General features: G+C 41.9%; 1 protein-coding gene across 2 annotated transcripts in view; it reads left to right on the forward strand.

Moving 5' to 3' along the window:
- RIC1 (RIC1 partner of RAB6A GEF complex) overlaps window positions 1-14902 on the forward strand; it is an 82474-nt gene that overhangs the window by 9398 nt on the left and 58174 nt on the right. For both annotated transcript variants that reach the window (XM_075559893.1, XM_075559894.1), the window contains exon 2: window positions 12382-12489. In XM_075559893.1, the coding sequence (XP_075416008.1) occupies window positions 12382-12489 (108 nt within the window). The remainder of the gene's footprint in view (window positions 1-12381; window positions 12490-14902) is intronic.

Genomic DNA, 14902 nt, shown 5'->3' on the forward strand with positions numbered 1-14902 from the left:
GAGTGGCATGGGTGTTGTGGGAGGTGAATTGTGTTTTTCTTTTGTGCTGAATCAGGTGGCCTAGAATTATTACTTTATTATGATCCTTTACTGTGAACCGGAGAATCTAGATATGTGAACCAGGCTTTGCTACACAGAGTGCTTTCATTTCTATATCTCGTATATAGATAACAAGGATTTCCCCAATTATTATTTCATTCTTAACTCATACATAGACAACATGAATTTTCCCAATTATTGGTTATTTTGAATATGCAAATTACTTCAGACGTTGTTGGAAATATTGCAAAAGAGCAGAAAAGTAGGCAGCATATATGAAAGGATTGAGGGGTGTTTTTGTCCCAAGAAGTGAATGTTAGTATAATAAATGAACAGCTCATGAAGTAACATTGCTGGTAGGTGGTCTGCTTCTTGGGAACCCACATGGATAGTGCTACTCAGTCTTACAGGGTCAAGAGGGTTGGAATCTCCGTGACAGTAGGCTGGGTTGGTTAGGTTGGATTGGATTTGTAGGCTGCTCTTAAAAGCTAAAATGAATAAATAAGCACTGGTCTTGTGGAAGAATCGATCCATCTTGGAGTAACCCAGAGCAGAAACTTAAATTCCTGTGGTGAATACTAATCATGGGAAAATCTTTCAGTGGCACAGGAGCCAAGGTGTAGACCAGGTATACAGGTAACAACTGACTGTATGATCTAGGGCAGGGGTCCTCAAACTTTTTAAACAGGGGGCCAGTTCACTGCCCCTCAGACCCATTGGAGGGCTGGACTATAGTTAAAAAAACACAACTATGAACAAATTCCTATGCACACTGCACATATCTTATTTTGAAGTAAAAAACAAAACGGGGAAAAACACCCGGCAGTCTGGATAAATATCTTCAGCGGGCCGCAGTTTGAGGATCCCTGACCTAGGACATGCCACGTAATTCATGTCTACATTTTCTAAACCTTCCCATTTTCACCCTTTAACTCGTTGTATTACTCACTCCACGTAATTCATGTCTACATTTTCTAAACCTTCCCATTTTCACCCTTTAACTCGTTGTATTACTCACTCTATGCGCACCTCTTCTGCAGTCTTTATGGTTCTTGGCTAGAGAAACAAGTTCAAACTCCTTAGTGTGAGGCTAGAGGACACGCCTCTCCTTGAATGCTTACCTGTCTCAGCTCTAACAGAAAATTACCCATCCTCCAGCGTCTGTGGAAATCCTTCTTTGTGAGTCATTCTATCTGCCATAACCAGGAGACTTTTGCACATGTACTTGACTTCTCTAACTAGATTGCAGATGTCTAGAAAGCAGAAGCAGGCTTATTTCTGGAGACACAATCAGGAGGTCCCAAGCAGTACACAAATGTGGGAGTTCAAACCCATTCAGAGGCCTCGGTAGATAGGCCTGGCAAACTTCACCATGTTCCAATGGAGCCCTGTGTAGGTGTTGTACTCCGCATAGATGGGAGTGTGTATGTATGTGTGTGTGTGTGTGTGTGTGTGTGTGTGTGTGTGTGTGTGTGGGCGGGGGAGATGTTAGGGGTAGAATTGACTGTACCGCATTTAACAACAGGTACCTTGTACAAAATAGATGATTAATAATCATTTTAAAAATAAATTCATGAATTTAGGGTATCTGTCTAGTTTGTAGCACAGAATCTTTAAATGTCTAATAATTGGACAGTGTTTAAATGTGGACATATAATAAGAAAGAACTGTAGTATTAAATGAAAATAAATCAGGAAACCTAAAATTATAGTAATAAAATGAAATACCAGTGTAATACCTTTAATGGCACCTGGTGGCACAGTGTTTAAAAGTCTCAGCTCCTGGGTTGCTAACCGACTACCTGAAACGTCGGTTTGAAGCTCATGTGACAGTCAGCTACATTTGCAGCCTTGGAAACCCTTTGGGGCAGCTTGACTCTGCCTGTGGGGTCTCCGTGAGTCTGAGCAGACTATCTGGCATAGTGGCTTTCATTTATTTTCATTATATATGATCCAGATTAGATTAGAAAAGTGTTGCAGCAGGATAAAGGGACCCAGTCCAGGCATTCGGTTTTGTACTAGATTGTGGTTTGTTGTTGACCATTAAGTTGGTTCCTGCTCCTGCAACCCTGAGGACAACAGCATAAGACACCGTCACCATCCTCTCAGATGGTCATTCTTCTGTTTGCGCCCATGGTTGCAGCACTGTGCCAATTCATCTCATGGAGAGGCTTCTGATCAAATCTGTAGTTTTAATCAAAATTAAGGTAGTATGTAGTCCTAAAGAATCAGTTGAACTCCTGGTTGCCAGTGTGTGTTTTTGTTGATGTGTGGAGGAAGCACATGGACCGGGAAGCAGTAGAAACATTTAAGCAGAGGACATTCTGAACCATCTTCATGTGCCTTTGAGTCAGTGGTTCTCAACCTTCCCAATGCTGTGGCCCTTTAATACAGTTCCTCATGTGGTGGTGCTCCCCCCCCCCCCCAGCATAAAATTATTGTTGTTGCTACGTCATCACTGTCATTTTGCTACTGTTATGAATCGGGCAATCCCTGTGAAAGGGTCGTTCGACTCACAGGTTGAGAACCAATGCTTTGAGTCATTAGCTAGATCCAGGTTACAGGTAAATTGCTTTCTGGCATTCCTGTGGCCTGGCCACCTCAGTTGAAGGAAAGTTCCCCAGCTTGAGGACCTTCAGATGGCTCATTCTGTCTCCTCCCCTACCGTCCATTCAATCCAACTTCTAAATTCGAAATTCATCTTTAAAATACATATATTCACCTCTTTACCATAAATGGAAAGCTAGCTACTCTTGCAAGAATAGAAGATTACTGTATAAATGAATACAATGAAAACAATGTTATGAAAATTCATTTTCCTGCCAGAGGCTTTGACCCCTTGTGAAAAGGGCAATTAGCAGATGCTTGAGAGGTGTTTAGAAATAACTAACACCTCGCACAGATCTCTGCCTTTCCTAAGCTGAAAGTATTGAAGATAAAATTGAAACAGGATTTATTTCTCTCTGTATATGATTGAGAGGTGCCCTAGTTGGTGGTGATTATTTGCTTTGGGATTGTCAAGGTTAGCAGTTTGGAAACACCGCCTGAGAAAGATGGGGCTGTGTACTTGATACAGAGTTACTGTCTCGAAAACCCACAGGGGCAGTTCTCCAACTCAATGGCAGTGAGTCGAGTATGCTACATATTAAATATGCTATACTGTGTGTTTTCGTGTTGCTTAACGTGGTGGCAGAGGAAATTACTACACGAGAGCATTCTACTCAAATGTAATGTAGAATCAAATGTAGTTAAGCAATTTAATTAGACTAAATAGAATAAACTTGCAATTTAAAAAAATATTTGGTTGCTGTTGAGAATATCAGTTATTTAAAAGAACACAACATTTGAAATATTCTGTAATTCAAACTTACCACTGAAGAGAGATAGTTAGGTCATTTCTTACTAAGGGGCCAGGCATCATTCGGTTAGAATCAAGAAGTCTTACTATTCTTTTAAGCCCAAGTTGTCAATACTTTAGTTTGCTATTAGAATCTATCTAAAAAACAAGATGCTTTATTTCAACTACATTTGACCTTGAACAAGTAACTTAATTTCCCCAAAACTTCACTAATAGCTCACTGTTGCTTAGAATTCTTACCAGTAGCATAAATAGTAAATGAACATATATTTTGTATGTGATTTGTATTATGAAACATCACGCACATAAAAACTGTATTTTCAATCTGAGATTAAAAAGTTTTCATAAACCTGCTGACTTAGCTGCAGCAATGGCTTCTTGAATTTCCTATTAAAAAAATAAAAGGCCCTTAAATCTGATTCCTTCCTCTCTCTTGAGACCACAGGCAACCACAGTTGTAGCCCTCTGTCTGTGGTACAAATCAAGCAAGTCAACTTTTTCTTCTAATGTTATGATTTCTCTCTGCTTCTTGGGATCATGTCCAGCACCACTAATGGCCCTTCATGTGGGCCCCAGGGTGTTATTTGGGGTTTATAGTGTTGCACTAAACACAACGGAAAATACTCAAGAGAGCACATATTTACTGCAGTACCACACTTCACTGGAGGAGATTACATGTTCACATGGAGATGATTAGTGCTGTGTCTGTTTTTGTTTTTGATCAATGTCTGAGAGGCCCACGAATTTCCAACCTGGGTGGTTCAAGGGTTAACTGTACAAGTTACACATACATTAGCGTATGACAATTTGGATGTTGTAGATACATGATAGGCTTTAGTGTGGCTTAATATGTTGACAGCTTTATTGAGGTGTATAAAAATAATGTAGCTGTAAAATAATAATAATCTAGCTGTGGACCTAGTAGAGCTCAAGCAGCAAAGGACTAAACAGAGATCTAAATACTCTTGGACATCAAAGGACTTGATCAACAAAATGAAAAGGCCACCTATAGATGTGCTGGGGTTGGGGGATGGATTCAGGAGCCATATATCATCGGTGAAGGGCCTGATAACCACAATATGTATATAAAACTTCTGCCAGTTCACAGCAGAAAGACAACCCAGTGAAAAAATGGGCAAAGGACTTGGGTAATTTATCAAAGAGGAGATTCAGGTGGCCAAAAGCATGTGACAGGATGCCACTATCATTCCTAGAGCCAAATTGGCCCTTTATCCTCAAGCTGATTCTGTACTGAGGGTGACCTTGGTGGGCGGGGGAGGGCTGTGCTCCCAGGGCTTTCCCAGGCACTTCCTCCCAGACACCTTTGGTCAGCTGCTGAGCAAGTGAACACTTCGAATAACTCAGGGCTTTTACTTAGCATTATGTTTCTGAGCTACACCTAGATTGTAGCACTCCTTTTTATTGTTGAGTATTACTCTGTTGTATGGATATGCTACATTTTTACCCATTTTCCAGTTGATGACTATTTGGATAGTTCCCAGTTTTTAGGTTATTATAATAATAAGCACCAAAATGGGGGCTTCAGTTTTTTCTCCTGTTGTATAGCTGCTTCATCCCCATGACAGGTTGCAAATGAGACCGTTGTGATTACTCATTTAATTGCTGATTTCTGGGCCTTTTTTCCGCTTTTCCCCAACAGCTGCTCTGGTGATTACTGTAGCAATCTTAACCTCTTACAGACAGTCCCCTGAGTTAGGAACCATATCCCTTTCAAGTGTATCTTTAAAGTGAGTTTATAGGTGAGTGGGGATAGGTGTGTATGGTTCTAAATTTAGCCTTACTTTAATGAAGGAACCTTGGTGGCAGTGTGGCAGCTAACTACGGGGCCAGTAGTTCAAACCCACCCACCATCTACTTCACACAAAGAAGAAGCTAGCTGCTCTCTTCTCATAAAAAGTTACTGTCTCAGAAACCAAACCCTGGACTGGGGCTCTGTGTGTGTGTGGATCAGCTCTGTGGCAGTGGGTTGTTGTCGTGGTAGTGCAACAATAAGGAGCCCTGGTGGTGCTGTGGATTGGGTATTGGGCTGCTAACTGCTAGGTCGGTAAACAGTTCAAACCCACTAGCTGCTCCACAGGAGCAAGAGGAAGCTGTTGGCTCCTGTAAAGATGTATAGACTCTGAGAAACGCCTGATGGGTTGGGTTTTGTCTTAGTGCAAGAAAAGCCTTCCAACCTTTTCAGTGATGTAAAAGCTGCATGTGCAACAGGTGAAAGTGATTGTGATGAACATTTTTTTTGGAAAGATGGGCTTTTCTACTCTGTAAAGAGTTACAGTTTCATAGACTCAAACAGGAGCAGTTGTTCTGTGGGGTCACTGTGAGTCAAGCATGGGCTAGCTGACAGTGAGTTTAGTTTGTAAGGGTCATTTCAAAGTGTGGTCAAATTTACCTAACATTAAAGGGCAAGTTTATAGCCTGTGAACTTCCTGAACACTATATTTCAATTATTACTTAATGCCAGTTAAATATAACACCTTCCAGCTCTCTTCTTTGAAATACTAGTGCCATGACTATATAATATATGAGGGGACTTCAAAAGTTTGTGGGAAAATGGCATTAAAAGATAATGGAATTTTCCCACAGACTTTTTGAAGCCCTCACGTGTTACAAGCTCAACAGTACGGTGCATTATAGTATTTTATCATTTTATGAGATCTCGTGTCTTTTACATAAATTGAGAGGAAAGGGGAAAGCCATTTACTCAGCACTTGTATTTTTTTACATGTTTACCATGTCTTGTGCTTATCTTTGGATTTGTATCATGATGCCTGTGAGACCCTCAGCTTTGGTGATCCTGTAGGCCCTAGAGTCTCGGGAGACTTAGAGTTGGGCATATATAAGGGGCAAGTGATTCATTACAGAGGAGACAACCCAAAATCAGCCCAGAGAGAAGATGTGTGGGGTGACATCTGGGGGGAAAGAGGGTTATCACTCCGTGTAGTCACAAGAGGCACTTAGCTCCTCAGCGTCAAATTATGACAGCACGAAGGAAGTGTTGTCTGCCATGAAAGCTCCTTAGAGACCCTGTGCCCCAGGGTGCAGCCTGGGTAGTATGTAGAGCTACTATGAGGGGGACCAACTGGGTGGCAATTAGCAACAGCACGAGTAGGTAGGAACCTTCTGCCTGGCACACACGGAAACTGCACACTTTGGGAGGAAAGCAGATCTGCAGCGATCTTGTGGCTTGTATAGACTGTAGGCGCAATAAGCCATTCTTCTCAGTTAGAGAATGGTGGGAACCCTCCCAAGATCCAAGGTCCCAGGTGCCAACCAAGGACTAACCTTGAACACAGACTTTTCTCAGCGGAACGCTCACAGGCTGCTATGTTAACTCTTTTCTGAACACCTTTCAAGGAGTTTTACTTAGATTTAAAGATGGTTAAATGCCTGTTAAATTCCAAGCACAGTGCCTGTAACCTTATGGTAGATGATTCCATGTAAATAGTGATATTGTGAAGGAGAGCGATTTTCTTTCTGTTTATAAACATTTTACTTTATAGATGAGGGAACTGATGCCTTCAGGCAGATGGGATGGTTGGTGGGCGGGCTTGGGTTCTCCTTGCCTTCTGTTGAACCTGAGGAATAGATGATGAGGCTAAATTGGGAAGGTGCCACATAGGGAAGAGGAATGCCGCAAAACATGGATAGAACATGTCAAACTGGAGTAAATAATATGTACTACTCAGTATATTTTAAAGTGTTCATTGTTTTTCTGACACACAGGGATTCTCTAGTATATTCTAAAGATGTCGTCCAAAACCCCATTGCCGTTGAGTAAATCTGCTCAGCAGCGGCCCCGAGGGGTAGCATAGAACCGTCCCATAGGGTTTCCAAGGCTGTAAATCTTGACGGAATCAGACTGCCACATCTCTCTCAGGAAGCAACGGATTGGCTTGAACCAGGACCCTTCCAGTTAGCAGCTAAATGTGTTCACTACTGCACCAGTGTTTGTGCATTTAAAAATACTTACTATTTTTCTTGCATAAAGAAATTAGGTAGTTAATGTATGTAAGTGAATTTTGTAGTTCATTGCTGATATTCCTTTTGTAACCAGCTTTTATAGAGATCTTTCTTAAGTTTGTTATGCCTTTGACTTGCTGTAGTATGGAATATTTATAGAATGCTTTAAAATGAACACTCTTACGTGTAATTACATGTTCTATGGCTGAGACGCTTCATCATGGGTGTTGTGGTGTGCTGTGATTGAGGCATGCTGGCCTCTGACACACAGCTGACACTTACTTCCATGCTGGCAAGTATATGTGTTGGTTCTTCCTTCAGCTCCTTTCAGCATCTGTGCATGGAGATCAATCCCCACCACCAGTTCTGCCCACTTGTGCACACGCAGGTGGGGGCCACCACTGATTTATGTAATCTGGCAACAATGCTCAATATTTTGTTATTTTGTGGTTGTACATGTGTTTATGTCTGAATGTGCAAATGTGTAATCATTTGAAAGTTGAAACATAAAGATATTTTATTGATACCTCAATTACTTCAGTATGCCTCTTCTAAAAATGACACTCTTAGACATAACCATGAAGTCGAACTGACAGCCGTTGAGTGGATTCCGACTCCAAGCAATCTTAAAGGACAGGATAGCACTGCCGCTGTGGGTTTCTGAGACTGCAGCTCTTCACAGGAGTAGAAAGCCCCGCCTTTCTCACGGAACTATGATGCAGTTGTGTGAAAATTACTAATTCTCTAATGTCACACAATGGTCGTTTCATTTGACCTCCCCAAACTTATTTTATACTCCCCCTCCCCTTTAATTTGGAAACAAAGGTCCATTCGAAGTTCATGCAATGTGATGGGTTGTTATTTAGTAAATTTAACCACTTTTTTGTAGACCACCAGATTCTGGATTTGTGTAATTAACCATTTCCTGGATCCTGAAAGGATTGATTAGATTAAACTTAGACATGTTTCGCACAGATGCTGTATAGATGATATTGTCTACATGAAATTGGCTTTAAAACCTTTCTATTCAAGCTCCCTTCTCGGTCCAGCACATAGTAGGTGGGATAAAAATGAGTAACCGGGGTTCTCTGCTCCTCCTCGTGCGAGAGGCAGCTGCCTCTCCCATTCCTGTACAGCCCCAGCCGCGTCCCAGAGACACGATGGTGCAGGTCAGAGTGAACGGATTCAGCCACATTGGGTGCCTGGTCACCAGGGCTGCTTTCCCCTCTGGCAAAGTGGACATTATTGCCATTGGTGACCCCTTCATTGACCTGAACCACATGGTCTACATGTACCAGTATGATTCCACCCATGTGGATTCCACCAAGTTCAATGGCACTGGCAAGACTGAGAACGGGGAGCTTATAGTCAATGGGAAGGCCATCTCCATCTTCCAGTAGCAAGATCCCACCAACATCAAGTGGGGTGAGACTGGTGCCGAGAATGTCGTAGTCTACTGGTGTCTTCACACCTCTATTGAAGGCTGGGGCTCACTTGAAGGGCGGTGCCAAAAAGGTGATCATCTCTGCCCCTTCTGCCGATGCCCATGTTTGTGATGGCGCGAACCACCAGCAACATGACAACTCCCTCAAGATTGTCAGCAATGCCTCCTGCACCACCAACTGCTTGGCCCCCCTGGCCAAGGTCATCCAGGACAATTTTGGCATCATGGAGGGGACTCATGACCACAGTCCACGCCATCACTGCCACCCAGAAGACCGTGGATGGTCCCCCTGGGGAACACTGGCGTGATGGCTGTGGGGATGCCCAGAACATCATCCCCACTCAGCCGTGGATCTTAACCTGCCATCCGGAGAAAGCTGCCAAGTCCGATGACATCAACAAGGCGGTGAAGCAGGCGTCCGATGGTCCCCTAAAGGCATCCTGGCCTACACAAGGACCAGGTTGTCTCCTGTGACTTCAGCAGTGACATCACTCTTCCGCCTTGATGTGGGGGCCAGCATTGCCCTCCACGACCACTTTGTCAAGCTCGTTTGACAAAGAATTTGTCAAATGAATTTGGCTTCAGCAACCGAGTGGTGGACCCCATGATCCACATGGCCTCTAAGGAGTGAGAGCCTCCTGGACCACCAGCCCCAGCAAGAGCACTAAAGGAAGAGAAGCCTTCAGCTTCTGGGGAGTCTTTGCCCCCAACTCATCCCCCAACATGCTGACAATATTCTATCCAGACCCCCTGAAAGAAGGGGAGGGGCTTAGAGAGCCTGACCTTGTCAAGCACCATCAATAAAGTATATTGTACTCAGAAAAAAAAAAAAGAGTAACAGGATTGGAGAGCTCTGAAACATGGGAAAGAGATATTCCTTAAATATTCATCATTCTGTATAGGAGCAAAAGAAAGCTGCTACCCCCTCACTCTCAACCCCCTCCATCCCCGCCCCAAAAAAAGCTGCCAAAGAGTATTGGCCAGCCTCACCCTACCTATAAGGTTGATTGTCTCAATGTAGCACCCAGTGCATCGGTGTTGACTATGAGACATCACTCTCAGTTGCCACCAACTGTTAAGTTACCCTTCAGGAGTATGGCTGTGGAAACTGAGGACTGTTGAAGTATGAAGCCAGTCACTCATTGTTTACCTGCACAGTATCAGTGGCAGAAACTGCAGGTTACAGTAAAACCAGCGTCATGTATCTGCTTTGAAAACAATGCTCTGTGCATTTTTAACAGTTATAACTCAGAACTGTTTTATTTAGCACAATGAAACATAACTGCAAGTGAATATACATTCTTTGCCCTAATCATTTTCTTTTTTTTTCCCTCCTCTTTTCTTTTTTTATATTTTATTAGGGACTCATACAACTCTTATCACAATCCATACATATACATACATCAATTGTATAAAGCACATCCATACATTCCCTGCCCCAATTATTCTCAGAGCATTTGCTCTCCAATTTTACTTCAAAATAAAATATGTGCAGTGTGCATAGGAATTTGCTCATAGTTTTTTTTTTTTAAACTATAGTCTGGGCCTCCGACGGGTTTGAGGGACAGTGAACTGGCCCCCGGTTTAAAAAGTTTGAGGACCCCCGAGTTTTAGCCTTTTCATCAGCTTAGAAAGTTCCCTTGGGTCTACCTCAAATCATTCTGCTCCACCCTCGGACTCAATCACCCCACCCACCCACCCCCCGCACCCCTCAGTCAGCTGGACTGTCAGAACATGGAGCCAACCTTATTTTCATTACATAAACTGTAGCAGGAAATAATGTGTTACTGGTGTCTTAAGTAGGGATTCTGAATAATTATCTCAGGGAAAAAACAGAGCTTTGTTGTGTAGTATCTTTAATTATGTGATCCTGAGACATTGAAGTGGTAATAAAGCAGCAACAAATAACATTGGTAGTGCTTAACGTGCTGGGAACGCTACCAAATGTGGTATTTAATTTATGTAACCTCTAGAGCAGTTCTGGCCAATGGCATAGGATGTGTCATTACATTTATTTTAAAGATGTACAAGCAAACGTAAGAGACATTAAATCACTTGTCTAAGGACAAATGTTCGTTCATACTTAACGTGTATAGACATTCCTTGTTTTATTGCATCTTGTGGATACAGCCCTCCCCACCCCCACGCTTTAACAAATGGAAGATTTGAGGTAATCCTGTGTCCACTAAGTCTGTTGGCACCATTGTCCCAATAGCATGTGCTCACTTCTTGTCTCCCTTGATGTGGTCGTTCTCACACTAGTTAGACTTTCTCGTGTGCCCTTCTTGCACATGCCATAGGCTACAGTCTCTAGTGTAAAGGTGACTTTTACCTGCCCTGGGAAACAAAAACTCATGGGACTAGCTTCATTGCGATACTCGTGTTGCTGTGATGCTTTGGGACTGAGCCATGGTATCTTTGAGGTGTGCCCCGATTCTTAACCTTGACATTGAACTGTTTACCGGTTATATGGTGGGGGGCAGGATGGCCAGAGAACGCTACCCCCTTGTATAATGAATTGTATTACAGCAACAGTTATCTTTTTTTGTTATTTTTCTTTTTTATTTTAATCAATTTATTGGGGCTCGTACAATTCATCACAATCCATACATACATCCATTGTGTCAAGCACATTTGTAGATTTGTTGCCATCATATTCTCAAACATTGTCTTTCTACTTGAACCCTTGGTATCAGCTCCTCATTTTTTCCCTTCTCTCCCTACCCCCTTACCTCATGAACCCTTGATAATTTATAAAGTATTGTTGTTTTGTCATGTCTTACACTGTTCACCATCTCCCTTCACCCACTTTTCTCAGTAATAGTTACCTTAACTTGAGCACTCAGCTTCAAAAAGTTAGGGACTAGGGTGTGCCCTTTGAAGAGGTGGTGATTCCATATTTTAAATGGATAATGGGCTTGAATAGGTGTTGCTATAAAGCAGATACCCAGGTGATCCATCAGCCTCTGAAAAGATGCTTGTCGTTTGGAAAATGCACATAGAAATAAAAATGAGATACAGGTTCACATTCAGAAGAATGGCTGCGATCACAAATACACGATGACAAACACTAGCAAAGGCGTGGCCAGTGTTGGAAAGGTTTGGGCCGTCCCTCGAAGAGATGCACCTCCTTGGAGCGTTTCTTTGTGGCCCAGCAATCTCACACCCCGGTAAACTTACCAGAGAGAGGTGGAAACGTGTACAAAACTCTTCCCGTACATTTCTGTGTCCTCGTATTTTGTTGTAGCTCTTTCCAGGCTTGAGACCAAGTAGAAAATGCTGGAAAAGCTGTCAAGTGTTGTATAACTATGACATTGTGTAGAATTAGATTTGCATTGCCTGGTCTCTTTAGACCAAGAAGTGTAGGAGGTGTTCGCTGAAGAATTATTTTTTGGTTGTTTGGAACTGAGCTATTTGAGGCTGGTGGTTTAGTATTAGAGTATGCTGGTTGGTTTTTTATTATTTAACCACTTCCAGAGGACTCAAGAATAGGTTACCTTTCATTTTGGTTGAATCTATGTTTATGCTATATTAATACAAATGCAACTGCTTCCTTACAGCCTAGTGTGTTGATCGTAACCTACAAGGAGCCTGCAAAATCGTTTGCTCAGTTTGGATCCTACCAACAAGCTGAATGGAGGCCCGATAGTACCACGATCGCTGTGTCAGTAAGTAGATTTCTCAACTTTGATAGTGTTTTCTTGTTAAATCATTGTATTTCGTTTAAATTTTGTTCTCTTTGGTGGACTTTCTTAACTCTCCCACACCCATGAGCATTCACCTTCTGGTGATTGTCAGCTTTGTTGAGTCTCCTGCTAAATGTGCTGCCTGTACTCTTCTCTACTTGACCTTCTGTTAATTTTGTTTTTTACATTTTTAGTCCTGACCTCCAAGGATGGCCCACAAAAAAAGAGACTTTATCTCATGGTACATCTTATAGTCATTTGGATCGTTTGTGTGTGTGTGTGTGTGTGTAGGGGGGGGGGGAGGAAATGGCTCACATGATTGCTGAAGCTGGCAAGTCCCAAGTCCATGGGTCAGAAGTCAAGCTGGAGTCTTTTCTTGACTCACGTAGCTATCGGGCTAACTAATCCCCAAATCAGCAGGCAGTAAAGCAGACTACTGGCTCAAGTCCAGAGAACCAGAGGTCATATGATGACAAAGCCAGATGCAGGATTCATGTTAAATAAGAAGCTAGAAAACTTAGCCAGAATATCCGTATATATTAGCCATGCCCCTCGAGGAAACGATTTCAACCGATTGGTTGCTCATAGGAAATCTCATCATGGAAGTGATTGCATTGTATCAGATCACAAAAGGGGATGACTGCATTATTATATAACTGACATGCCACCAAGAATCATGGCCCGGACAAGTGAACCCACAATGGTCATCAGCTTTGTGTGAAATTTTGTCAAAAATAGAAGCTAAATATTTTAACTTGCTCTACTATGTTCCGACATAACTGTTTGATGGTCAACCAATGGTAAAGTTTTATTGTGAATATTTTGAACTCAGAGCTGAAACAGTCTTTAAAAAAACAAACGACCTTCATTCAACCATTTGCTGAATACTTAGCTTTTGCTGTCAACTTGATAAGGTTTCTAAATCAATTCAACTAATAGCACAAGGCAAGATAGCCCTGTCATGGGAAGCATGTGGTAAAGTCCCTGAGATGATAACTGGCCTTTGAATCACAAGTAATGCCAGTGGTGGTACTGTCAAACGTTAAAACAAGAAGATCTTTAGTCCCACAGGAAATAGGAAGTGGGTCATATGTGGAACTCCAACCCCAGCTCGAATAGCAATTTTCAGGTTACAATGCGAGTGTGAAGGAAATTCCCATATTTCAAAGTCCCTGGTGTAAGTGAAGAACTTTCACATAATACATTAGAGGTGATTAAGCTGCAATGTAATGACATGCTATAGCAAATATCAAAAGAAGAATCTAAAGGAATTCAAAATATGCCTTCTAAAGAGTGACTATATTCAATTAAAGTCATATAATGCTAATTGATAACTAGTATTTGACAGTACCTATGTGAAAAGGCATTTTCAAATATATAAAATGTCAGTACAAACTAGCATTACAGATGAAATTTTCTATTTAGTTTTGTGAAGGGAACACTAATTTTGAACCCCAATTAAGCACATATATTATCCCCATAAAAAGAGTTCCTTTCTTTGCCCGCAACTGCCATCATCAGGTCTGCCTTATAGTCACCCTGTTCAGAGTTCTCAGAGTCTAAATCTTTATAGAAGGGGCCAGCCTCATCTTCCTCCCACAGTGTGAACCTCTGACCAGGGGTTACAGCCTTGTGTCTAACTCACAATGCCACAGATACTTTTATTGTACGCAGTTGTCATTGTAATTATATTTAGACTTTCATCACTAAAATTTAGAGAAATTTTATGTTCTTTTCTTTTTATGGGTGTTCTCTATCATTTATTTAAAAATTTTTCCCAACAGTTTTATTGGCAAGTACTTTACATATCTTCTAAGTCAATAGTTCAATCATTCAGTCATTTCAGGAAGAATTGCACAGTCTTCCCCCCACACACACACACACACGTCAATTTTAGAGCATTCCTTCCTTCCCGCACTTGACGGTTCAATTGCCTTTACAATAAGTTTTGCAGTCGCAATCTGTTCTAGTTCTCCCACCCCCTATGTTCATTCTTGTCAGTTAGCTACCTAGTGTCCTTGATTTTGACTCGTGACTCACAAAGCCTAATATATGTAATATTGGTACACACAGAAAAACTCTGCAGATCCTTGTCCCTTATGATAAAGTGTAAGCTAAGAAGCCTTCCCTTTAAAATCCTTTAGTATCTAGAACTTTATTTCTACATTAAGCCCTCCTTTGGCCAATCTTCTTTCATTATTCTTTGGAATAGTCATAGAAAAATGGCAAAATTTGCTGGGGCTGGTTATATATGGAGGTTGCGTGAACATGACAAATTGGAGATGACTCTACCCTAGTTTCAGTGACTGGGTGGATGCTGGTAGATACTTGGTGGCAGTATTTGGGGGGAAATATAAGAACAGGCTTATGAACAAGGTTCGGGATCACTGGCTTT

The sequence above is a fragment of the Tenrec ecaudatus genome, chromosome 10 (genome assembly GCF_050624435.1).
Source record: "Tenrec ecaudatus isolate mTenEca1 chromosome 10, mTenEca1.hap1, whole genome shotgun sequence".
In the NCBI taxonomy this organism is placed as follows: Eukaryota; Metazoa; Chordata; class Mammalia; order Afrosoricida; family Tenrecidae; genus Tenrec; species Tenrec ecaudatus.